Source organism: Morus notabilis, unplaced genomic scaffold, assembly GCF_000414095.1.
Source record: "Morus notabilis unplaced genomic scaffold, ASM41409v2 Scaffold175, whole genome shotgun sequence".
NCBI classification, from domain to species: Eukaryota; Viridiplantae; Streptophyta; class Magnoliopsida; order Rosales; family Moraceae; genus Morus; species Morus notabilis.
In genome coordinates, this window is record NW_010365332.1 from 209751 (window position 1) to 231224 (window position 21474).

Below are 21474 nucleotides of genomic sequence, written 5' to 3' on the forward strand. Positions count from 1 at the left end.
AAAAATGTAAATTTAAATATTTATAATAAACATATTTTTTTGAAGTAAGATACATGTTTACACATACATAGATTGTGTGTTAATTATAATTGTTGATACCCGATTTTATACTAGGCCCATTCAAGGGTCCAGGCCCATTCAAAGGTCCAGGCACAACTATGACGTCAAACGGCATTATTGGGCTCGCTTCGTAGACCTACGCCATGCTCGGAGAATTCTTGTGAGTTGTGGTTTGGTGGGCCATGAGTGATCAAGTAGGCCCGTTTGTCATTTAATTAGTTCCAATTTGAATCCTGATTAGGAGATTTTCAGAATTAATCGGATTAAATACAAATGGGTGATGGAGAATTCCCAAAAGTGTTCCTCCCGTCCTTTTGGAAGCCCAAAATTCCTAAGTCTAAGTCTTAGAACATCTTCTTCTTCGTTAAGGTTATTTTTCAGTGTTTTGACTCCAACGGAGGCTCTACACGCGCCAGACATGCCTAATGGAGGCTCCATCCGTGGCAGGCATGTCTTCCAGAGCATCATCTTCATGCCCAAGTATGCCTAACAGAGCCTTTTCCGTGTCAAACATCATTCCTTTGGACTTCTTCTCGCCCAACTCACCATCAAAGCAACCTTCGCTTGCAGCATGCTCACCCTGCAGAGTAGCTTCACCCGGAGAAATCTTCGTTTAGAGCATGCTCACCTTCGGAGTAGCTTCATGTTACAGCCAACTTGATGGTTGCTTAGCTAATATCCTATAAACCATCTTTAACAAGGTTTGACATGCGATCAGACCTCAGAAACAGGAAGTCAACGGAGCACGAAATTGAGTCAAACACTCTTGAGAATTTTAGACCTTGGAACTCTTCACGTCACCTTCAAATCCGGAGCTTTGCCTCCAAGTCTTTCCATTTTCAGATCTTTTCTCTGTCAATCCAGAGAGTCACTTGGTCGTTTTGCTCCAAAGGGAATTGCGTGTGCAGGTCTCCGTTAGGGCGCCGCCGATTGGGGTTCGGAGTAACCACCATAACCTTTCTTTCCATTTCCGGGCCAACTCTTTTTCAACCCCGGAAGGGCTTCTAATGACTTTGCTCCATTTGGATCGCGTATGCATGCTTCCTTCAAAGCGCCGCCGATTCATCCCTGGAGTAAGTTCCCAGAAGTCTTTATTCCATTTTCGGCTAATCTCCTCTTCAACTCCAGAAAGGTGTTAGAGGGCTTTGCTCCATCGGGATTGCTTGTGCAAGCATCTGTCAGAGCACGCCGAACGAACCTCCGGAGCTGTTGCCAAAATCTAACCAATTTCACCTATAAATACCCATTATTTCCTTCATTTTGGGGGTGAATCCATCATCATCATCATCATCAGCCACTATCTTAATCCTCTTCAGATTTCTCTCCTTCCCTTCCTTCAGACTTCTCTAGTCTCTTGCTACAGAGACTTGAGATTCTTCAAGCTTTCAAAGTCCTTCAAAGCCTCCAAGTGTTGACAATCTTGGAAACCTTTCCAAAACACTTTTCGATCCATTTCCACCACCATCTTAAAACTTTTTGAAGTTTCTTCATACATTTTCCGGCAACGTCCAAGTCTTCATCTTCGGCGTCACTTCCGCTCACTGTTGGTGCAAGTGCTCTGAGCATTGTTCTCACTTCCAGAGCAACACACACTGCTCTTGGAGTTCTTTTCACCAGAGCCTGATCTACCTTACCAACTTCACTCTCACTCTCCTCCAAGTCTTATCCACCACTCTAGTCACCATCTTTGCTCCTGGAGTAACCCGCGCTTATCTCTAGAGCACTGCTCTATCAATGCACCTTTAGCCTCCTTTTCTCCATCTCTATCAACGACTTGGTCGCATCTCCCACCATTCTTCATCTCTGGAGTTCTTTTATTTATTTTTGCAGATTCTCTAACGTATTTTGCATGACATTTTCGTCAATTCGGAAACAAAGAAGGTCCTAAGACACGCGTCATTTGGCCTGATTTGGGCTTAATCGACACGCTTCTTTTTTGGAGGTCTTGCCATCCTCATCCACATTGAAGCTCGGCCACGTCAGATCCGCTTCTGACAAACCATGTGCTTACGCATGTCAACGCTCGACACGTCGACCCTCTGAATCTACTAAACCCTGACAATAATTATGATGAAAATGAGTATTTTCACAACCGAAAAAACTATCTTGTCTTGCCAACTTAAATGGATACCGATGATTCCTTTCGTAGGATGAAAGTGTAAAGAGAAAATTACTGAATTTATAGTTAAGAGTGCATGAATTTAAATTTTACCATTTACTCTTTATTAATATTTTTTTAACTAATATAATTATTTAACTAAAAAGTATTACTATAAAAGGTAAAAATTTAGACTATGTAGGGGTATTTATCTCTTTTTATCTATGTGTCAAATGGCTATTTTTTGTTTTTTTTTGTTTTCAACAGAAAAACTTTGGCAATCAGCTGACAAAAAAAAAAATACAAATGGTAAAGAGTCAAAAAAAAAAAGAAAGAAATACCCCACACCCTAAATGGGGACATAATAAATTTCCTCATATATATGTTTTCCTTTTCTTTTTTGTTTTTATATAAACAAATTAATCTCTGCCCGTGAACGAATAAGTAATTACATGCAAGGAAAAAAAAAACAGTTTAGCCAGTCCAAAAAAAAAAAAAAGTTAAGCAAAAGGGACAAAATTAAAAAAAAAAAAGAGTAAAAAGAAAAAAAAAAAAAAAACCAAGCAAACAACACTTTCTCTTCGATCCCTTTCAAGCTCCCCAAGCCTCTCCACAACGAGGCTCGAGTACTCCTAGAGAGAGAGAGAGAGAGAGAACAAAAAGAGATCTGTGGCTCCAATCCAGAAAAATTCTTGCTTCTCTTCGACGAATACATTGGAATCGCATTAATGGGTAAGTCGAATCTCAATCTATAGTCCGAAAACGATTTTTTTATTTTTTTATTTTTTTATTTTATTTTTTTGCGAGTTTAAGATTCGTAAATTTTGCCAAAACTCAGTGACCCATTTTTGAAGATTTTTACTTGGGTCGTTTTGTTTGGTTGTTGTCGTTGTTATTGTTGTTGTGGTTTCGCTTTCGTCATTTGGGATATTTTAGCTGTATCCCAAAACGAAATCCTCTTGTTGGATTGTCAATTTAGCGATGCCCACTTTAAAAGAAAGCCATTTTCCTCTTGCTTAGAGTTCAAGAGCGCCTTTGCATTGTCTCTCTGTCCATATTTGTTTATGTTTCAAGCTTTTTATGTGCTTTTGTAGGATTTAATAGAAAAAAAGTTCATTAATGGGTTTTGCTAATGTATGTTCATATTGCTGTTACAGATTTTGTATATGAAGCTGATATTTGGATTCATGGAAACCCATTTTGGGGTTTTTGATCTTGGGGTTGTGAATGGGGAGAAGAGAATTCAGTAGAATTTAGAATTGGAGTTATCTGGTTGGGAGGTTGGAATAAGATTCTTTGTCGCGGACTGTCATAGGCGAGGGGTGAGTGCGGGAGAGAGGTGGATAGCGGTTTCTGCGTAAAAATGGGGGATGCCGCTGGCTTAGCAGAGGCTGCAGGATCAAGATTTAGCTCATTGGAGCTAATTGGGAGAGGATCATTTGGTGATGTCTACAAAGGGTAAGTGCCAATTTACAGATTGGTGTCATGTCATAATAAGCTTTTTTTATTGCAATGGACAACTTTTATTTTTGCCCACAATGTGCTTCAACATGGTTTCTATGTAGGTGTTTTTAAGTTTAGGGAAAAACAAGAAACTATGTATTGTTTTGGAGCTTTTGATGAATGTATAAAATACTCCCAAGAGTCAGGAAAGAAAGAATACACACACGCACATAATATTTGCAACTGAAATTTTACTTCAGTAAGGACCTGCTTTGGGATAACCCATGGGGTGTTGGTTGGAATGGTTAGGCCTTTTGGTTTGCTCCCACAAGGTATGAGGTTCGAACCACGTCAGAGGCACCTACATTACAAAAGTCATAGTTTCCTGCCTTTTAAAGATTGTAGGGTTTGGCGGGAGGCTCTAGTTTCAAACTCGGGCTTACAAAGTGAGTTTGGGGGATTTCTAGATATCAAAAAAAAAAAAAAAGGACTTGCTTTAGGATAAAAGAGAAAAAAAATGAGGATAAAATCTGGGATTTTAATGTTTTTTATAAGATGGAAAATTCATTTGTTCAGGGTTTTGCTTGGATTTATAAGAGTTCGTTTCAGGCTGTTCTTGGCAATTGAACATGTCCATGACCATCACTAAAAAATGTGGCTTTGACCTGTTTTGCTCAATGAGATATTTCGTGATGATAATCGAGGAATTGAATGGGGGGTTTTAAAGTTTTTGAACAGGCCAGCAATTAGGGTATGGCTGAGGCTTTTGTTTGGATGGAAAATAGTCAAGTCTGGAGCTGTTCTTGGTGTGGAGTGCAGTTATCAAAATGTTTCTGAAAAGGAATATTACTAATTTGATCTAATAGCGTACAACATGCCTATAGAACGAAAAGTTATAAGACCAATAAAATATTGATAAACAGTTATTCATGATCTAACTAATGTTGTTAAAGAGTTCTTCACTTTAAGTTGGTGTCAATCTCCATTTCTGGGGTTCCTTCACCTGATGATCATATTGTCTAGACTTTAGTCAGTGCCCCTCATGAAAAGTTGATCCTCTGGTTCGTGATGGAAGTATATATATTAAAAACAGCCTCCTTTGAATAGTCATTATGATTAACTACGAATGAAGCACTTTAATTTATGCTTTCTGGAAAAGTGGATGTCTGAAGGTTGGAATCGGCATGGGAATTGGGATGAATATTTCCTGCAGATTGAGCTGGTCGATCTTTGACACTTATTTTTTACATGCAGGTTCGACAAGGAGCTAAACAAAGAAGTTGCAATCAAAGTAATTGATTTGGAAGAATCGTAAGTATATGGCTTTTTTCTTATTCATTTGCTAGTTTTTTATGTTTATTTCCCTTCATCAGATTCTTATGTTTGCTAATCGGCTACATCACGAACTTCAAAAAACGTTTCCATCTTTTGGCTTATTGTTCTTCCTTTTTTTTTTTTTTTTTTTTTTTATACGGTGTAGGGCCTATGTTTCCCACTTTACACAAGAAATGAAACCATTTGGATGCTAACCCTGTTGGACACACGCACACACTCACGCACCCAACGACTCTAGCTACCCTCTGATGGTGCTTATTGTTCTTCCTTTTTAGTATCAATTGTTCAGCCTAAGGTGAACAAGTGAATCGAAACTTAGTTGAAAGGAAATAACTAGGGTTGTACTAGACCCATTTAACTATGTGGGTTTGAGAAAATGAAAACACAAAGAAAATTGTTTAATGTGAAAAAGTAGGGGTGTTCCCTGATTGGTTTGGGTTCGTTTAGAGGCTGAAATACAAAACCGAATCAAAAGTGTGGTTTATGATTATTTATGAAAACCAGACAAAGCCAAACCAAAATTTCAGTGAAAATCAAATCAAACCACATTCACACTTGATGAATGTTTGCTTTAGTTTAAGGTTGTCTTCTTTTATTGTTGGTTTTATTGCATGTCGTAATTTAGGGTGTCTAGGTTAACAGCTAAAGAATTTAAATGTGAAATTCTATCTAATCGATGAAGGTTGGGGTGAAAAGTGTTCGAGTCCCATGGAACACTAGTGTTAAAAATCCTTATGAATCTCTCAAAGGAGGAGGTCTCGAGAATTTTCCCTTCTCTCTTGAATTCTAGGAGTCACCTTTGCCTTTTTTTTTTTCCAGTATTTCTTCACCATCAATGAAAAGTGTCTGAGTGCTGCATTGTTCAACATGATGATGTAAATGTCTAGGGCTTTCTGCTTAACTTATCAATGATCATGAGTTGCCCTTGTTGTTCATTTTAAGGGCCTTGAGTTAGAACATGGCGGGCCATGGAATTATGTTTTGCTCTGGTTTCATTTATTTTTATAGAATCATAGAAGCAGATGATCTCCTTGGATTGTAAAATATGCTCCTCCCTTGTATGTTATTTGCTATTTCCATTGTCTTGCTGTCGGCCACTTCTAAACTTTGCTTTTACGTATTTCCATTTCAGAGAGGACGAGATTGAGGACATTCAGAAGGTACTACCTCATATTCTTCATGAATTGGTAATTTTTATATGACAACTACATCAGATCCAATCATTAACTTGTCTTAATTTTGTACCAGGAAATTTCTGTGTTGTCACAATGTCGCTCTCCTTATATTACAGAGTACTATGGTTCCTATCTCAACCAGACGAAATTATGGATTATAATGGAATACATGGCTGGTGGTTCTGTTGCTGACCTAGTACGTTACTTCTGTAGACTTGCATCTACAACTTTACACGCAAATGGAATTTCTATGGATTGACATATTTATGCAAGTGAAGAAAGATTAGGGATTTGAATTTCTTGAGACAAATATGCTTAAATTAACAATACTATGACAGACTCCAAAGGTTTTATTATTTTTCGACGATATATTTAGTTACTCTCTGCTTCTCTTCTGTGATGGGTTTTTTTGTCTCTGTAATAATTTAGTTAGCCTCTGCATATGCTTTCTCCTGCAGGTTCAGTCTGGTCCACCATTGGATGAAACGTCAATTGCATGTATTCTTCGGGACTTGCTGCACGCAATTGAATATCTACATAACGAAGGGAAAATTCACCGAGATATTAAAGGTTCTCTGTTTTTATTGTTTGCTTTATTGCAAGGTTCTCTTCTTTCATTGTTTGCTTTATTGCATGTGTAAAAGAGAAAGCTTAAAACTTTTATTAGGAGGCCCAAGGACTAGCTTTGAATATTTGATATCCCGTGCCTGAAGTGTCCTTGTTTTCCAGTTGGAGGATCATATCTTTAATTTATTTATTTATGTTTTATAAGAAGTATTAAAATGTACCTTAAAGAAAAGGGTCTTTAGATGCATCTTGTTGCAAATTCAATTTGGTTTGATGGTAACATTTGTCCTTAATAATTCTTGCAGCTGCAAACATTTTATTGACTGAAAACGGTGATGTCAAGGTATATCTTCATGCTTGTATGGGACTTAATAAATCTGAAGTGTTATAAGATATATATCAAAGGTTGCAATCAAATGTGTTTGCTTCAAGTCTTTGGTATTTCATCTTTGACTTTTGACAGGTTGCAGATTTTGGTGTTTCTGCACAACTAACAAGGACAATATCAAGGCGGAAGGTACCATCTCTATGAAATTAACTCTCTGTTGTTGGTCAAGTCAGAACAATTGGCTTATTGAAAGTTAATTATTTGCAACTTGCTCTTCAATCTCAACTTAGACTTTTTTAGTGGCCAGTGCTCACATCACGACCTGCTCTACTTTACTGACCTTAATCTTAGTTTATTTACTTGGCTCTGAATGATTTTTTATTTCCCCGTCTCATTTTCATGCATGTTTAATACGCTTAACATGTCTTCAACATTTTATTCAGCTTTCATTATTTTGTTACCTGACAGGATTTTTGTGATTTGATAACGTTTCTTAAGTCATAAATATAGTGGTTGTCACGACTAATTGAATCATATATCTATTTCTGCTAAGTTTTGTAAGGAACTGCTGAGATTGTATTTAAATGGTGGTTTCTAGATATGCTTTCTCAAGAAATGATTTAGTAACTGGGTACTGGGTACTCGTTCTATACTTCCCTGGCTCCCTTTCCAGATAGGACATGGGGGGCCTCTAGAATGTGGCCATTTATTTATTTATATATTTGTCTTTTGATGGGTGCGGTAAGGTGGTTGAACTTCATGATGTGAACTGTTTCTTTTCCATGCTAGTGGGATAAACGTTCTTTTAGCTGGAATTTACTAATTTGTTTAACAACACCAGACGTTTGTAGGAACACCCTTCTGGATGGCACCAGAGGTAATTCAGAATTCAGACGGATACAATGAGAAGGTATCTTGTAAAGCTATGTCTTGAATTTATTTATTTATTAATTTATTTATCCTTTTGTTATTTGATTTGTGTGGCTTTATTTATGCCTCCTGTCACATCCCACTCTCGCTGGATGGCACCTCATTCTCTTCGCTTTGGTTAGTATTGCTTAGCATTGATTACTGACGTCCTGTGCATGCAGGCAGATATCTGGTCTTTGGGTATCACTGCTATAGAAATGGCAAAAGGGGAGCCTCCACTTGCTGATCTTCATCCAATGCGGGTTCTTTTCATTATACCTCGAGAAAATCCTCCTCAGGTTATCACATCTTTTACACCACTCTCCAATTCCCCTATTTTTATGCAATCTTCTATTTGACTTATTTCTAATGAGTGATATTGAGAATGAAAAAATATTATCTAAACAGATAGAGACAATAGTGAAGTTAACATTTTTGTTTTTTATTTGAAATCGTTGTGCAGTTGGATGAACATTTTTCTCGTCCTATGAAAGAGTTTGTTTCGCTTTGCTTAAAGAAGGTACCTGCTGAGGTAAGTATTAGGTTTCAGTATGAATGATGCATTATATTTTAATTTCCGTGCTGCAGATGAAGGGAAGTCATGAATTCGTCCTTTTTCACTATATGTTTTGCTAAACTGGTCCTCTTTTTCTGTAAACAAAGTCTTTTGTTGTATTCAGTATCTGTGGGATTTGATATGGACTTGGATGTTTATATGGATATTGATCGTTAAGCACTATGTAAGCCTTCTTATGGTTTCATTCCCCCCTCTTTATCTGTTTCACTTTCAGCGACCTAGCGCCAAGGAACTTTTGAAGCACCGTTTTATTAGGAGTGCGAGGAAGAGTCCAAGGCTTCTAGAGAGAATAAGGTGCTATATTTTATATAAAGAGTTCTCGATATAACAAAGTTTTTCCTGTAGTGTGCGTCGATGGTTCTAAAGATTCTGACCTGGGTCTGTGCCAGACACAGACATGAGGTGGAAGGGACCTTTAAAACATCTCCTGCACCTTGTGGCTGTTTTGTAGCTTGTCTAACAGAAATCTGACTATTTATTCGGCTTGAGCGTTAATGTATCATATTTTAGCACGGTATTGACGCCCTGCACCTGTGATGTTGTCAGAGAGCGTCCAAAGTATCAAATAAAGGAAGATACAGATACCTATGGTCTTAAAGATGTAGGGGAGACATCTGACACCGTGAAGGTTAACAGAAATTTAATAGATGAAACTGTTCGAGCTAGGTGGGTCTACTTTTCTCTTGATTTGTTTTGGTTCTGTGCTGATTGATTGTGTGGGTAGATTTACTTTCCACTGTCAATTTCTAGTAGTAGTTTGATCACGACAGGATGGATACTAACTGACTTGCTCTGATTTGCAGTAATCAGGGTAAAACCTTGAAAAATGCGGGATGGGATTTCAGTATTAGTGGTTCACAAAGTACGGGTACAGTAAGAAGTGCTGTAAAACCACCTCAATTCAGAGAAAGAAAGCTAGAAGTTCTATATAACCAGGCGTCCCCTGGTAGACTTGCAGAGAGTGCAAACCGAGGCTCGTCAGTATCTAGAAATGCACCTGAAGATTCTTTTGGGAAAGATGCTAGAGATCAGGAAACCAATTATGAAGATGTAAGTCTATCTGGCCTACTATGTTTATCACATTCAATTGAACTAAAGATGGGGCAAGTATATTCAGTCTTCAGTATTGGTAATATTAGTCACCTCAGCTTTAGAATTGGTAAAAGTTGAATTTTAGAAACAATCCATGTGATTTCTAAATCCACAAGTAGTTATGGTTGCTGAACTTGCTTCAAGGTAGATTTTTGGCAAATATTTTTTATTGTATTTTTTTTAATCTGAGACCTCTCTCTCTCTCTCTCAATAAAAAGATTGCACTGTACATGGGCAGGATTGAAACCTAATAAATTGGCATTTTGAATGAAAAGTTTCCAAAGGTATTGCATACTACCTATTTTGTACAATATTAATAAATTGTTCCTATTTCATATCATAACATAGTCCGTCACTTTTTTTTCGTTTCTTTTTATTTTTTTGATTTTTTTATTATAACAATTGGCCGCTTATTTTTGACTAAAATGTAGATCAGGAAGCTTGATTTGTTGGATGCTTACAAATCTTTTGTAATGTTTATCATTATTTTCTCTTAGCTATTTGAGCTGTGTTATTTTCAGGAAGAAATGTCTGTCAGTGGGTCGGGAACTGTTGTCATACGAACTCCGAAAGGGTCTCAGTCATCTGCACAGTTTCATGATCAAACCTCTTTGGTATGGTCTCTGTGCATTATAAATTTACACTGTAATGGTTTCTTGCGATTCTCATTTTCTGTGCTTGCCAGTGCTTGCCTGTTATTGAATAAGCTATCCATATATTGTTTAGTCGAGCAGCACATATGCTTCTTTTGAAGATGCTTCTCCAAGTGGAACTGTTGTATTCCGCGGTCAGCATGATGATTCTGACTCTCCAAGAACCCCTAAATCCAGGCTAGGAATTCAAGAGAGAACGTCAAATGCCTCACTTGAAGACAGTGCCACAAACCTTGCAGAGGTTATTATTCTTTGTTCCGTCAATAAATCCTGGGATTGGCACCAGTAAAAAAAAAAAAAAAAAAAAAAAAAAAAAAAAAATAAAATGGTTAGGTCGACATGTGAAGTTAGGATCTGCTGGTCCTTTCATCTGTGGCATTTCTATTCCATTTGCGCGACTTATAACGCGAAAAAAAAAAAAGAAGAAACTTAAAAGACTCATGTAATGAAAATTCATCTTAAGTTTCCAAATGCATTAAATTACACATTTCTGTTTCCTAGTAGATATAGACGTAAAAACAAGCAAAATCTAAAACACAATTGAGAATCCTGAGATATGCCGTAGTATCTCTATCTCATCTTTTACAACTGGAAATTGGAATATTTTTCTTGTCCAAAATGTTTGTGATGGAATCAAAATTTGTTTTCGAGTAAAATAGAAGTGATGAATGTTTTATTTTTGGTTAACAATATTAATGCAGGCAAAGGCTGCAATGCAAGGAGGATATAAGAAAGGAAATGCCAGAGAAAGGTCTGCCTTGAGCAAATTCAGCAATGACGCGGTAGAAAACAGAAGGGATCAAATGACAAATAGCTCTGATTCTTCTAGGTAAATATGTTAGCTGCATGGGACTACTACTAGTATATGGGGTCTTTCATTTATTTATCCATGTTTTAAGGGGCTAATATACTATTTTCTGGATACTTTATTATTTCATAAACTTATTTGGATTCCTCAGAAGTTCCCCTGGTTATTTTGATCCACCAAAAGCAATTCCAAGAACAAGGGAAGGTATAGATGAGGAAGAAAACGCAAAAGTAGTATCATCATCTGTGCCATTATCAGTTTTGCTGATCCCTTCTTTGAAAGAGGTAATCCTACTGTAACTCATGAACTTAAACCTTTTCCATTTGTACGAGCTGTATGCTATATGTAAATTGTCTGTGCTTTTTATCACTTCAAAGCTACTTTATCTTGTGACAAACTAAGAATGTATTGTTTTAAATTACCCATGAAATTTAAACTTGCTATTTTTGTTCTGCTAGCATATTCTCTTATAAGCTTTGAATTCGAAACATATTCTTCCTTCGGTCCATGCAATTGCTCTACCTGTACATTTAGCCAAGACTCAAGGGCAATGACTGTGTTTGAGGAGTTGGGTTATTTACCTTTTTGTACCTTGTGTTTGTGGTTTTTGATTGCTGCAAATGTATACGATCAGATTACAAGTAGATTACATATAATAGGCAAACTCGCAACTTTTTTCGGTCACCACTCGATTTTGACTTCTTAAATTACCATATTAACTTTAGTGGCTATGATCCTTGGTTTTCTATTGCTGCAAAAATATATACATATCAAATTACTCCCACTGAGGTTAATTTGGTAATTTCATAGGTGGAAATTAAGTGTTGATCATGAAAATGTTCAAATTTACCTGTTAAATATAATCAGATGATGTACTTTTGCAGCACTTAGAAACCAAGGGTATACATTTCTGAGTAAACCTAAAACTAAAGGTAACAAAGATAAGTAACCCTTGAGAGTTTGATAGTTTTCTACATATAGCTTCAATTTGAAGTAGCTTGATCCACTGAAAATACATGATAATCTTATTCCTCAGATCTGTTATTTGTTTATTTTCTATAGTAAGAACAAAGATGTGAGAATCATAGTGAGTTAAGGCAGTCACTAGTTTCATTCAGGGTTATGCTTGAGCAGATTGATCATTAGCATGCCTAATTGTGAGAGCTAGAATGGAACATATGCGGTTTTAATGTAGTATGTTCCACCACTGTGTACAACATAGGCCATTGCTGATGATCCAGAAGGGCCCGTTGTGAGTGCAGTTGCAAATTCTCTCATCACTATGGAGCGATTGAAGCCGGGATCTTGTGAAGTTCTCATCAGCAGGTTGCTTCATCGATTATCAAGGTTCAAAAAGTTCCACGATTTATTACTCTTGTTTCGCAGCTCTAAGAACGGTTTTTATGTGTTTAATTGCTCAAGACTAATGTAGACGAAAAATCTTTGCAGTTCAAAGGAATCCTCATTGAAAGATTTGCATGAGCTAGCCGCTTATCTCTTCACGAAGGGCAAAACAGCTTCTGAAGAAACACAAAACGCGAATGCAGAAGCCGAGAACAAGAAAAAGCAGCCGAATAAGGAATTTCAGTCAAATGCCAATTTGAGTTCACTTGCGAGATTTTTGCTATCGAGGTTGGTGAAAAATATTTCTTTCCTTTATAATTCTCAAAAAAATATTTCTTTCCTTTATAATTTGTTTGAGAATTCTGTGGTGGGTACAAACAAATGCCCTTACCAATAGTCCATAGTTCTGGTTGATATAATTCTGATGATGTTCCTAAACTGTACGGTACTGGTAGAGTATTTTCTACCACAGAACTTTCATTTGTTTGATTTTAGTATAGGGGAATATAAAATGTTTCATAGGTATTCAGCCGTGAAGTCAATCAGACAACAACGTGATCCAACATCTGTTTGATACTTGCTTAAGAAAGGCCAAAAAAAAAAAGGTTTAGAGGGAGTAAGAAAAGATTGAGAAATACTATTGAATTGTTCTGGTTTTTCTCATTCTTTTCTCCTTCTCTTTGCCAAGTTGTTACACCAACTTCTTATGCTGAACCTTTATTAGATCTTATGTAGGAATTTTTGGACCACACAAAATTAACCCTATTTAAATGAAGAAAAGTGTTATTGGATATCAGTGGTATCCGACACCACAATTCATATAGAGTAGGTCTCATATAGGTGCAACTGCCATTTATCTTTTATGAGTTGTGGTGTCGGGCACTACTGATTCCTTTTACTATTTTTCTTCAAAGAATTTGGTCCCCTAAACAATGTGCAACTTCTGAAGCTGTCACATAATCACATCAGTTCGCATTCGTGTGCCTGCAGTTCCACAATAAACGTGTGCCTGCAGTTGTGTTTTTCTTTTCAATTCTAAAGACAACAAACTGGCCTATGTATGGAGGCTTTTTTCTCTCTCTGTTTTTTTTTTGTTGAAGAAAAACTATGTTCACTTTTTTTTGGGTTTTATATAATTTGGGAAATATTATTTTGCAGATGGCAAGGCCAAGCTTCAAGAGATCTCAACCCAGCTTAGAAGCACTCCAAGAGTGTCTACCTCTTTGATTGTAGCGTGATTCTCGTTTGTGCATTATTTTTCTTCTGATTCAATGTACATAACATTGTAAGAAGTTGTGTAGTTATTATCTGCTTAATTTTGTTATTTCTATCATCATTATTTTGGTTATAATTTTTCCATCTTAACAGTTTTTTTTTTGGTTGGTTTTAAGGTGGCAACATTGCTGTATAATTAGAAGGGTTTGATACAATGACATTTTTATCATTGTAATTTTACCAAAATTAACTTTTACTATTAATAATGCTCTTTTTCAAACTCACTGCCTTTTGAGCAGTGTTATTATTCAAATTCCATTTGTACAAGGCACAACATATAAGAAAAATACTAATATTAAATGTCAACAGCTTTTTCCCTCCAAAAATACCTCATTTGATTATTTTATGAAACTCACAATTAGAGTTACAAAACAAAGTTATTGCCAAATAGTCAGTTGCATTGCCACTAGGTGTTCTAATTTCTGAAGAATGTTGCAATAATTTAATGAGCTAAAAAATGAGAGCCTGACTTGTTCATCCGTCTCCGGGCACCTGTACAGAATTTTAAATAAGGAAAAATTCACCATACATCACATTTCATGTCTATGTTTGAAGTAATTAGGATGTTTTTCAAATAATAGAAAATTATAGCATATTCTCATTTTGCTTTTAAAATAGGAAATTTCATTTCCAATTTTACTCTCTAGGGTTTCCTTGTTTATTTCCCCCCTCTCAGATTCATTTTAACGGTCTCTCTCAGATTCATTTTTAACAGTGTCTCTCTACATCTCTCTATTGTTTCTCTCTCTTAAGATTTTTTATAAACCCTTTCTCTTGCCTTTCTCTCTCCTCGCACCGTGAGGGATCTTTGCCAAGATCGGCTACCGTTTGAGATCGGGATTTGCCATTTTCCGTCCTTTCTTCGTCCTCATCAAGCTAGTCACTAGTACTAACAAGATTTGGGGATCACGCTGATGTCGTGAACTAAATCCGGCCAGCCGAGATCTCAATTGTTACAAGGATCGGCTTTATCGAAGATGGTGTTGACGCCGTTCTACACATAGAAATCGTTCGCTTTTCTCTGCAACTGTGCTATTCTCTTTGGTTTTGTTTAGTGTTTTTTGGTTTTGTTGGGTTTTGCAGGTTTTGGGTTTACATCTTGTTTGGCCGATGGGGTTTGGACGGCGAGGCGTGGCCGGCAGGGTTTAGGTGGTGAGGCGTGGCCGGCATGGTCTAGGCTACGAGGTGTGGCCGGCAGCGTGGACGGCAGGTTGGGCTGGTGGGAAGAAAAGATTAGGGGCTGATTTTAGGGTTATGTTTTTAATTTGGGTTTTATTTTGGGGTTGATTTTGTAATTAAAATAATCTTGGAAGAAGTTTTTGTAAAGAAATGATTTATTTGTCATTTTTTAGTTTATATATTTTATGTTAAATTAACACCCAAAAAATAGTAAATACTGTAGTGTATTTATCGGTTGCCGGAGTCGGTCACTGAATTTTCAGATAAATATAGTATTTACTAGTAAATACGATATATACTAATAAATGCTGTATTTATCAGTCGCCGAAGTCGATCTCTGAATTTTCAGATAAATATGATATTTACAATAAATACAGTATTTAACAATAAATATGGTATTTACCAATGCCGGAGCTGATCGCCAGATTTTCAGATAAATACGGTATTTATCAATAAATACGGTATTTACCAGTAGCCAGAGACTGTTGCTGAAATTTTAAACAAATATAGTAAATATAGTATTTGTCAGTAAATACATTATTAAACGATAGTCATAATCAGTGTTTGAATTTTCAGATAAATATGATATATACAAATAAATACAGTAGTTATTGGTAAATACAGTGTTAAACGGTCGCTAGAGTCGACGACTGAAATTTTGAGTAAATATGATATTTATTAGTAAATACAATATTTATCAGTAAATACAGTGTTAGACGAATAATGGAGTCAGTGCTTAAATTTTTCAGATAAATATAATATTTACTAATAATTATGATACTTACTGATAAATACGGTATTTACTAATAAAAACAATGTTAAATTGTCACTGAAATCAGTGCTTAAATTTTCAGATAAATATAATATTTACTAGTAATTACAGTATTTATTGATAAATATGATATTTACTAGTAAATATAGTGTTAAACGGTCACCGAAATCAGTGACCCAATTTTTGAGTAAATATGATATTTACTAGTAAAAACGATATTCATTAATAAATATAATATTTATCTATAAATACATCATTAAACGGTCGCCATAACCGGTATGATATTTACTAATAAATACGATGTTAAATGCTAAATACGGTATTTATCAGTAAATAGTGTTAAACGGTTGCCCAAAAACAGTCTCTAAAAAACAATCGCAAGAAAACGGTCACAGGTCGCCAGTCTTTAAAGGGGAGGAGTGAGGTGGAAAAAGAGATTTTAAGAGTATTTTTAAATTTTTAATAATATTTAAAACTTAAAATGTTAAATTATGCTACAATTTACTATTTTTAAAAAATATACTATAATTTACTAATCACTTTACTAATTATGCTTGTCCCTCCTTATCCCTTTAAAAAAATGCTCGTGCGAGCAATAAGCCTCTGATTCGATGGGGTACCAAGGAAAAGCAAGAAATTCAAGGTCAGATGCTATCTGCAAAATTTTGAACCATCTTCCTCTCCCGGCGTTCCTGCACCAGAGGCGAAGCTATCAATCATGTCCCTAGTAAACATGCCTTGGACTGTATAGCCAAGCATAAATTCTGTTTTAATTACTTGAACCACTACTTTCATTTCCCTCCACGCCGTTGCTTTGCAGGAGCCAGTTTCCGAAATGCAGCGTGCAGAATCATGGCTGTTAACAAAAAAAAAAAAAAGTAACAATATTAACAGCTCATGCGATTTTCTTTTAGTAGAGTAGAAGAAGAAGAGGAGCAAAAAAAAAAAAAAAAAAAAGAGGCTCACGTGGAGTTAAAGGAGTGCCAATAAGTGAGAAGGCATATATGTATTTGACGGTTACCTGCATAGCTGATGCCCAGTGCACAGAAGAGAGCCATTTGAACGTTTGAATACATCATAACAACAGCACCTACTGCAAACATGAGATTCAATTGATGTTATAGAAGCATTACCAAATGATATTTACAAAATCTTCTGATTCTTGAAACCCTGAGAAAGCGCTGAAGAAGGGTTGTTCTTTTGTAACAAAACTCAGAAGTAGTTTAAACTCAAGTTACAATTTTATTTAAGTTTACGTTCTTTTAAGTTCCAATTTTATTCAACTTTACTCAACTTTATTCAAGTTACAACTTCAACTCAAGTTATAACTCAAATTCAACTCAAAAATTACACTAAAGTCACGCTCCAAAAGAACAACCCCAAATCGAAGATTTAACAAAATAAAATCAAAGTAAAAGATAAAAGATAAAATATAAAAATATAAAAAATAAAAATCTTAGTCATTGCTAATAAGCCACGTGACGTAAAAAGAGACACCTTCGTCTGATGAGGATGGAAGAATAGTACGCAGGACTTTGTACTCGCTCACATCAAGCAAAATCAAAGGTAAGAACAAACTGTATTAATGTAATTGGTGTTCGGAAACACGTGAGATTATTTGAGGTGAAGTTGTATTGAATACCCAATATAATCGAGTACCTCATCCACTCTATCTTTGAGTGAGCTCCAAATGCACAAGGGAAAATCTTTCCTAGAATAATAGCTAGATGGAATTGCCGCGATATACAGCAAAGTATAGATTAAACACAAATTAGCTATAAAAAAAAACAACAACTCACCGCATTGGGATAGACGAACCACACATTCTCGAGCAACTGGATAACAATCCAATCCCCATTTCTCACTACAAAACTTAAAAACATCCCATAGTGCCAGGCAAGATATCAAGCCAAAGAGAGCAACTGGCATTTGATACCTGCAAGGATCAGAATAAACAAAATTCCGTTAGACAGGTTCTAAAAGTATGGACCAGAACTGTTGATACATTTCAAAGAGCACCAAAGGTGGAGAAAAGAATAGAGGTGCGTTAATAGTATTAGCCAAGAAAATGTTGAGACGATGACGACAATTATATTAGCATGGTGACTTCAAAAAGAATCTAACTTCTGCATTAAGCCACCATTATTCTCCCCTCCTCTCATAAATTTGACATGGAAAGAATTTCATAAGCAGCCAAACCACTCTATCGTCTTTCAATCTCTACAACATTACCACGATCAGTGCAATCGCTATTCATATTCAAACTCATGAACACATTATTTGACTTCAGAACCAATATAACTGAAACGTCAGATTGACGTGAGCATGCCACAAGTTCAATTGACCCTTATGTTCCATTCGATCCTGATAAATATGGCAATATAAAACAAAAATAAAGCTTTAAAGCTAAAATATTTCCACGGTTAAAACAAGAGAATCATCTCAAAGAGACACCGACTTCCAATTTCCCTTTATCATTAGTCCCTTTCTGCGGAACAAGACTAAACTCAATTCTCAAAATACGCACGAGATTTCTGTTGGACCAGATTTCAACTACCCAAAAAATTGTTTAACCTCCTTTGAAACCAAAGAATTCTCAAAGCAAACCAAAAGTTTAATCCTGCCACAATTTCATAATCTAGAAGATCTCGAATTCTCCTCGGCAACATCATGAGCTCCCACACTCGGTAACGCCAAAACTAATCCTCAACTGAAAAAACAAATCACAACTAGCTCTTGTTAAGAACATTGCCAATTTCACTCAATATAATACCACCTCTAACAAATTCCCAACAAAAGAGAGTGACTTTAGGACCTGTGTATTGAGCGAGGGATTCAAAAATACTCGGAAGAACTGACTTTTATCCCACCCAATCTGAGGAATAACTGGGTATAACTTTTTCACTTAATTGGACTATGATGCCAAAATATTTTACTACCCTCTCATTATTGAAGAAAACTAACCAACTAAGAATGAAGTAATAATTATACAAATTGATCTTTTTCATTTCTTCTTTTCTTTGTTATTTCTTCCTTCCTCTTGTATAAAACCCCATAATCAGCCTCAGTTATATACCTCTCCCTCCTGGCAAACAAAGCGTCAATATATCTTATCCATCATCTTCCCAATTCTCACAATACAACAAAAATTCAACACACAAATAAAACTACCTGTTCTAATTTCCTATTTCGTCAGTTTGTATCTATCAATTCAGCAATCAAAACAACAGATTCGCCTAAATAGACATCAAATTCAATTTTTTTTCCCTTAGAAAATCCTAATTTTCTAAAAAAAATGCAGAGAGAGAGAGAGAGAGAGTGTATTACAGCGTGCAAGCGAAGAAGAGGATGAAGAGAGAAGCGTAGTTGCGGGCGTAGCGCTTGACGTTCTCCTGGACGCGGAGGCGAGCCTGGGAGGCGGAGGAAGGGAAGGAGTACGCGTCGGAGGAGGCGAAGAAGGCGGCGGTCCACGGCGGCGTCTGGGCGGAGAAGTCATCGGAGGAGAGCTTCGCGAAGGGATTAAAGCTGAGGAGAGAGAGGAACGTGACGAGGTGAGAGAAGAGCGAGACGAAGGCGCCGGTGACAGTAGTCGTAGCGGCAGCGGCGGCGGAGGTGGAAGCGGAGGTTGTGGCGGCGGCGGCAGAAGAAGAAGAAGATAGGCGGTGGAGGTCGGAGGTGCGTTGGTCGAGGAGTTCGATATAGCCGCTGTCGCGGAGCCATGATTCGAAGGCTGCCTCGGGAACGCTGAGGGACAGCGGGTTCGACGAGAACGCCATCGCAAATAATCTACTACTTCCACAACGGTGAGACTGTTTTGTACGTCTCGCGTTATGTGTGGTGACACAAAAAGGTTCACAAGAGAATAATAAATTTTAAAAATATGTATAAAATTAATGACATCTTCATTTCATAACTCAAATTATAAGTTAGTGTATTCGCAACTAAGTCATAACATGAATTATAACTTCAATTATATATGTGAGAAAAAATTATTGTAGCAAAAATATTGATTAAATTTTTATGAATAAAAACACTATAATAATAACACTTAAGTTGTGATTTGAATTATGAAATGAACAAATCTTAAATTCCTAAATTGCTAGTGTTGACTGTGTTGTTTAATTTTCATTTCTAAATTTTTAATTTTAGTAAAGTAGTCGTCAAAATTTTTAAGTTTAATCATTTTGATCCCTGACACTTAAAGGGATGTTTATTTTTAATATTCGTTTTAGATTTTAAATCGCGATTTATAATTTTTTATAGTATTTTTTTCTCATAAAAAATATATATAAAATAAGAATAATTCTGCATCATAATTTTAAATTTATGAACCAAACGCTCAATTAAAGACGTAAATTTAAGCCGGCAATCCGAATAGTAAAATCAAGTCTATGACTTGAAGAATAAAAATGGGTTAGATTTGTTCGACGCACCCTAGTTCCAAATAGTGCTGAAAGTTCGGGCGGCGAGCATGCCCGATGCCCAAAAATTTTCAGGCACGGCGAGTAGGCGTCATTCGCCGCCCATCCGACCATTTTGGCCGGGCATGAGCTCGGGCAGCCCGAAAAAAATCAATTCCGGCTGCCCGTTGCCGGTAGAGGAGTCGACCTCGCCGCCCGCCGGATTTTTTTTTAATTTTCCCGCGTAACCTGAATTTTGTCCGAATATGCCCGAATTTTTTTGACCGTTAGCTCGAATTTTGCCCGTTGCCCGAATATGGCCAAATTTTTTTGACCGTTAGCTCAAAATTCTGCACGAATTTTGAACCCAACGGCTCTTTTTGCCCTACCCTACCGTCGCCCGAATTTCAAACCCCAACGGCTACTTTTAAGACCGTTGCCTGAATTTGCCCGTCCCGACCCAAATGCCTGAATTTCACATAGCCGTTGGAACCGAATTTTTGGGGGAAAACAAAAAATTTCCTATAAATATCCCCCCTCCCCCAACCATTTTTCTCACCCAAAAACTATCATTCTCTCTTAATTTCTCTCAAATCTCTATTAATCTCTCTTAATCTCGCTTAAATCTTTCTCGATCTCTCTTAATCTCTCTCAAAGCGCTCTCAATCTCTCTTATTTTTCATAATGGCTTCTTCTGGTTATGGTGGTGATATTCCCATTGGTGCCTAATTCAACATCGAAGAAGGACAATTTCCTAATGTTTTTCAAATGTAAGAATCACAAACTACATAAAGAGTTGTTAAGGAAACTGTAAATTCGAGCTCTGGTGGACGTACTAGAGGTCGTGGACGTAATGGTGGTGACACTGGTGGGCGTGGAGGAGAGGCAAGCGGTAGTGCTAGTGTGCAAGTGTTGGAAGGTCTAAGAAGAAATGCAAGCGCACCTCAGCAGTTTTGGAGCACTTCAACACATTCGAGGAGGTCGACAATAACGGTAACATTAAATACATAGCTCAATGCAAATATTGTGGTGATAAATTACAAGGTAACACTATTCATGTCACTACACACTTGAGAAGACACTCTAAAAAGTGTCTTCAAAAGTAAGGAGGCGGACACGATCTCCGCCAAACACAATTATCATTTGACTGCCAAACCAACGGTCTAACCACTTGGAAATACGACCCGCAAGTCGATTGTATAGAAATGGCACGCTTAGTAGCCACATTAGATCAACCACTTAGTTTTACTGAACAAAAGAATTGGCAGCGTTATATTAAAATTGTACATAATCCTAATGCACAATTTTTTTCATGAACTACTCTTAGGAAAGATGCATTAAAATTATATAAACAAGAAAATGAAGCATTAATAAACCTTTTACACTCTACTAGTGGTTGCGTTGCGTAAATATCCGCCGTTGCCAACAAAGATTATTTAGCTGTAACCGGACATTATTA

The 21474-nt window shown here is 36.6% G+C and overlaps 2 protein-coding genes across 8 annotated transcripts; one reads left to right on the forward strand and one right to left on the reverse strand.

Annotated features, from left to right (window-relative positions):
* The first annotated feature begins 2691 nt into the window (after positions 1 to 2691).
* On the forward strand, positions 2692 to 13695 carry LOC21392935 (serine/threonine-protein kinase 24). 4 transcript variants are annotated; one of them, XM_024172078.1, is made up of 21 exons: positions 2694 to 2890; positions 3316 to 3616; positions 4856 to 4912; positions 6069 to 6096; positions 6185 to 6307; positions 6570 to 6681; positions 6984 to 7021; positions 7142 to 7195; positions 7848 to 7916; positions 8098 to 8214; positions 8379 to 8447; positions 8707 to 8786; positions 9039 to 9158; positions 9296 to 9542; positions 10106 to 10198; positions 10311 to 10478; positions 10939 to 11066; positions 11197 to 11329; positions 12268 to 12392; positions 12495 to 12677; positions 13548 to 13695. In XM_024172078.1, exons 2-21 carry the CDS (start codon positions 3522 to 3524, stop codon positions 13585 to 13587), a joined length of 2079 nt encoding a protein of 692 aa, XP_024027846.1. In that variant the 5' UTR covers positions 2694 to 2890; positions 3316 to 3521; the 3' UTR covers positions 13588 to 13695. The 4 variants fall into 4 exon arrangements, with proteins under 4 accessions (XP_024027849.1, XP_024027846.1, XP_024027847.1 ...); XM_024172079.1 differs by having other exon boundaries at positions 7893 to 7916; XM_024172081.1 differs by lacking the exons at positions 12268 to 12392; positions 12495 to 12677; positions 13548 to 13695 and adding an exon at positions 12164 to 12244 and having other exon boundaries at positions 2692 to 2890.
* A 2270-nt stretch (positions 13696 to 15965) lies between these two features.
* LOC21392936 (PRA1 family protein H) lies at positions 15966 to 19448 on the reverse strand. Of its 4 annotated transcripts, none has more exons than XM_024172105.1 (5): positions 18943 to 19448; positions 17415 to 17551; positions 16582 to 16708; positions 16393 to 16471; positions 15966 to 16307 (listed from the first exon to the last, which is right to left on the reverse strand). In XM_024172105.1, the coding sequence occupies exons 1-5, from the start codon at positions 19389 to 19391 to the stop codon at positions 16260 to 16262; spliced, it is 840 nt and encodes a 279-aa protein (XP_024027873.1). In that variant the 5' UTR covers positions 19392 to 19448; the 3' UTR covers positions 15966 to 16259. The 4 variants fall into 4 exon arrangements, with proteins under 4 accessions (XP_024027873.1, XP_024027872.1, XP_024027875.1 ...); XM_024172107.1 differs by having other exon boundaries at positions 16241 to 16307; positions 16637 to 16708; XM_024172104.1 differs by having other exon boundaries at positions 15966 to 16471.
* Between the last annotated feature and the right edge of the window lie 2026 nt (positions 19449 to 21474).

Coding starts and splice junctions, on each gene's coding strand:
- LOC21392935 (XM_024172078.1), top strand. CDS start 3,522: ATGGGGGATGCCGCTGGCTTAGCAGAGGCTGCAGGATCAAGATTTAGC. Junction 8,448..8,706: donor TAAAGAAGGTACCTGCTGAG/GTAAGTATTAGG, acceptor TTTCACTTTCAG/CGACCTAGCGCCAAGGAACT. Junction 12,678..13,547: donor GCGAGATTTTTGCTATCGAG/GTTGGTGAAAAA, acceptor ATTATTTTGCAG/ATGGCAAGGCCAAGCTTCAA.
- LOC21392936 (XM_024172104.1), bottom strand. CDS start 19,391: ATGGCGTTCTCGTCGAACCCGCTGTCCCTCAGCGTTCCCGAGGCAGCC. Junction 17,552..18,942: donor CTCTTCTTCGCTTGCACGCT/GTAATACACTCT, acceptor TGATCCTTGCAG/GTATCAAATGCCAGTTGCTC. Junction 16,709..17,414: donor GGTTCGTCTATCCCAATGCG/GTGAGTTGTTGT, acceptor TCATGTTTGCAG/TAGGTGCTGTTGTTATGATG.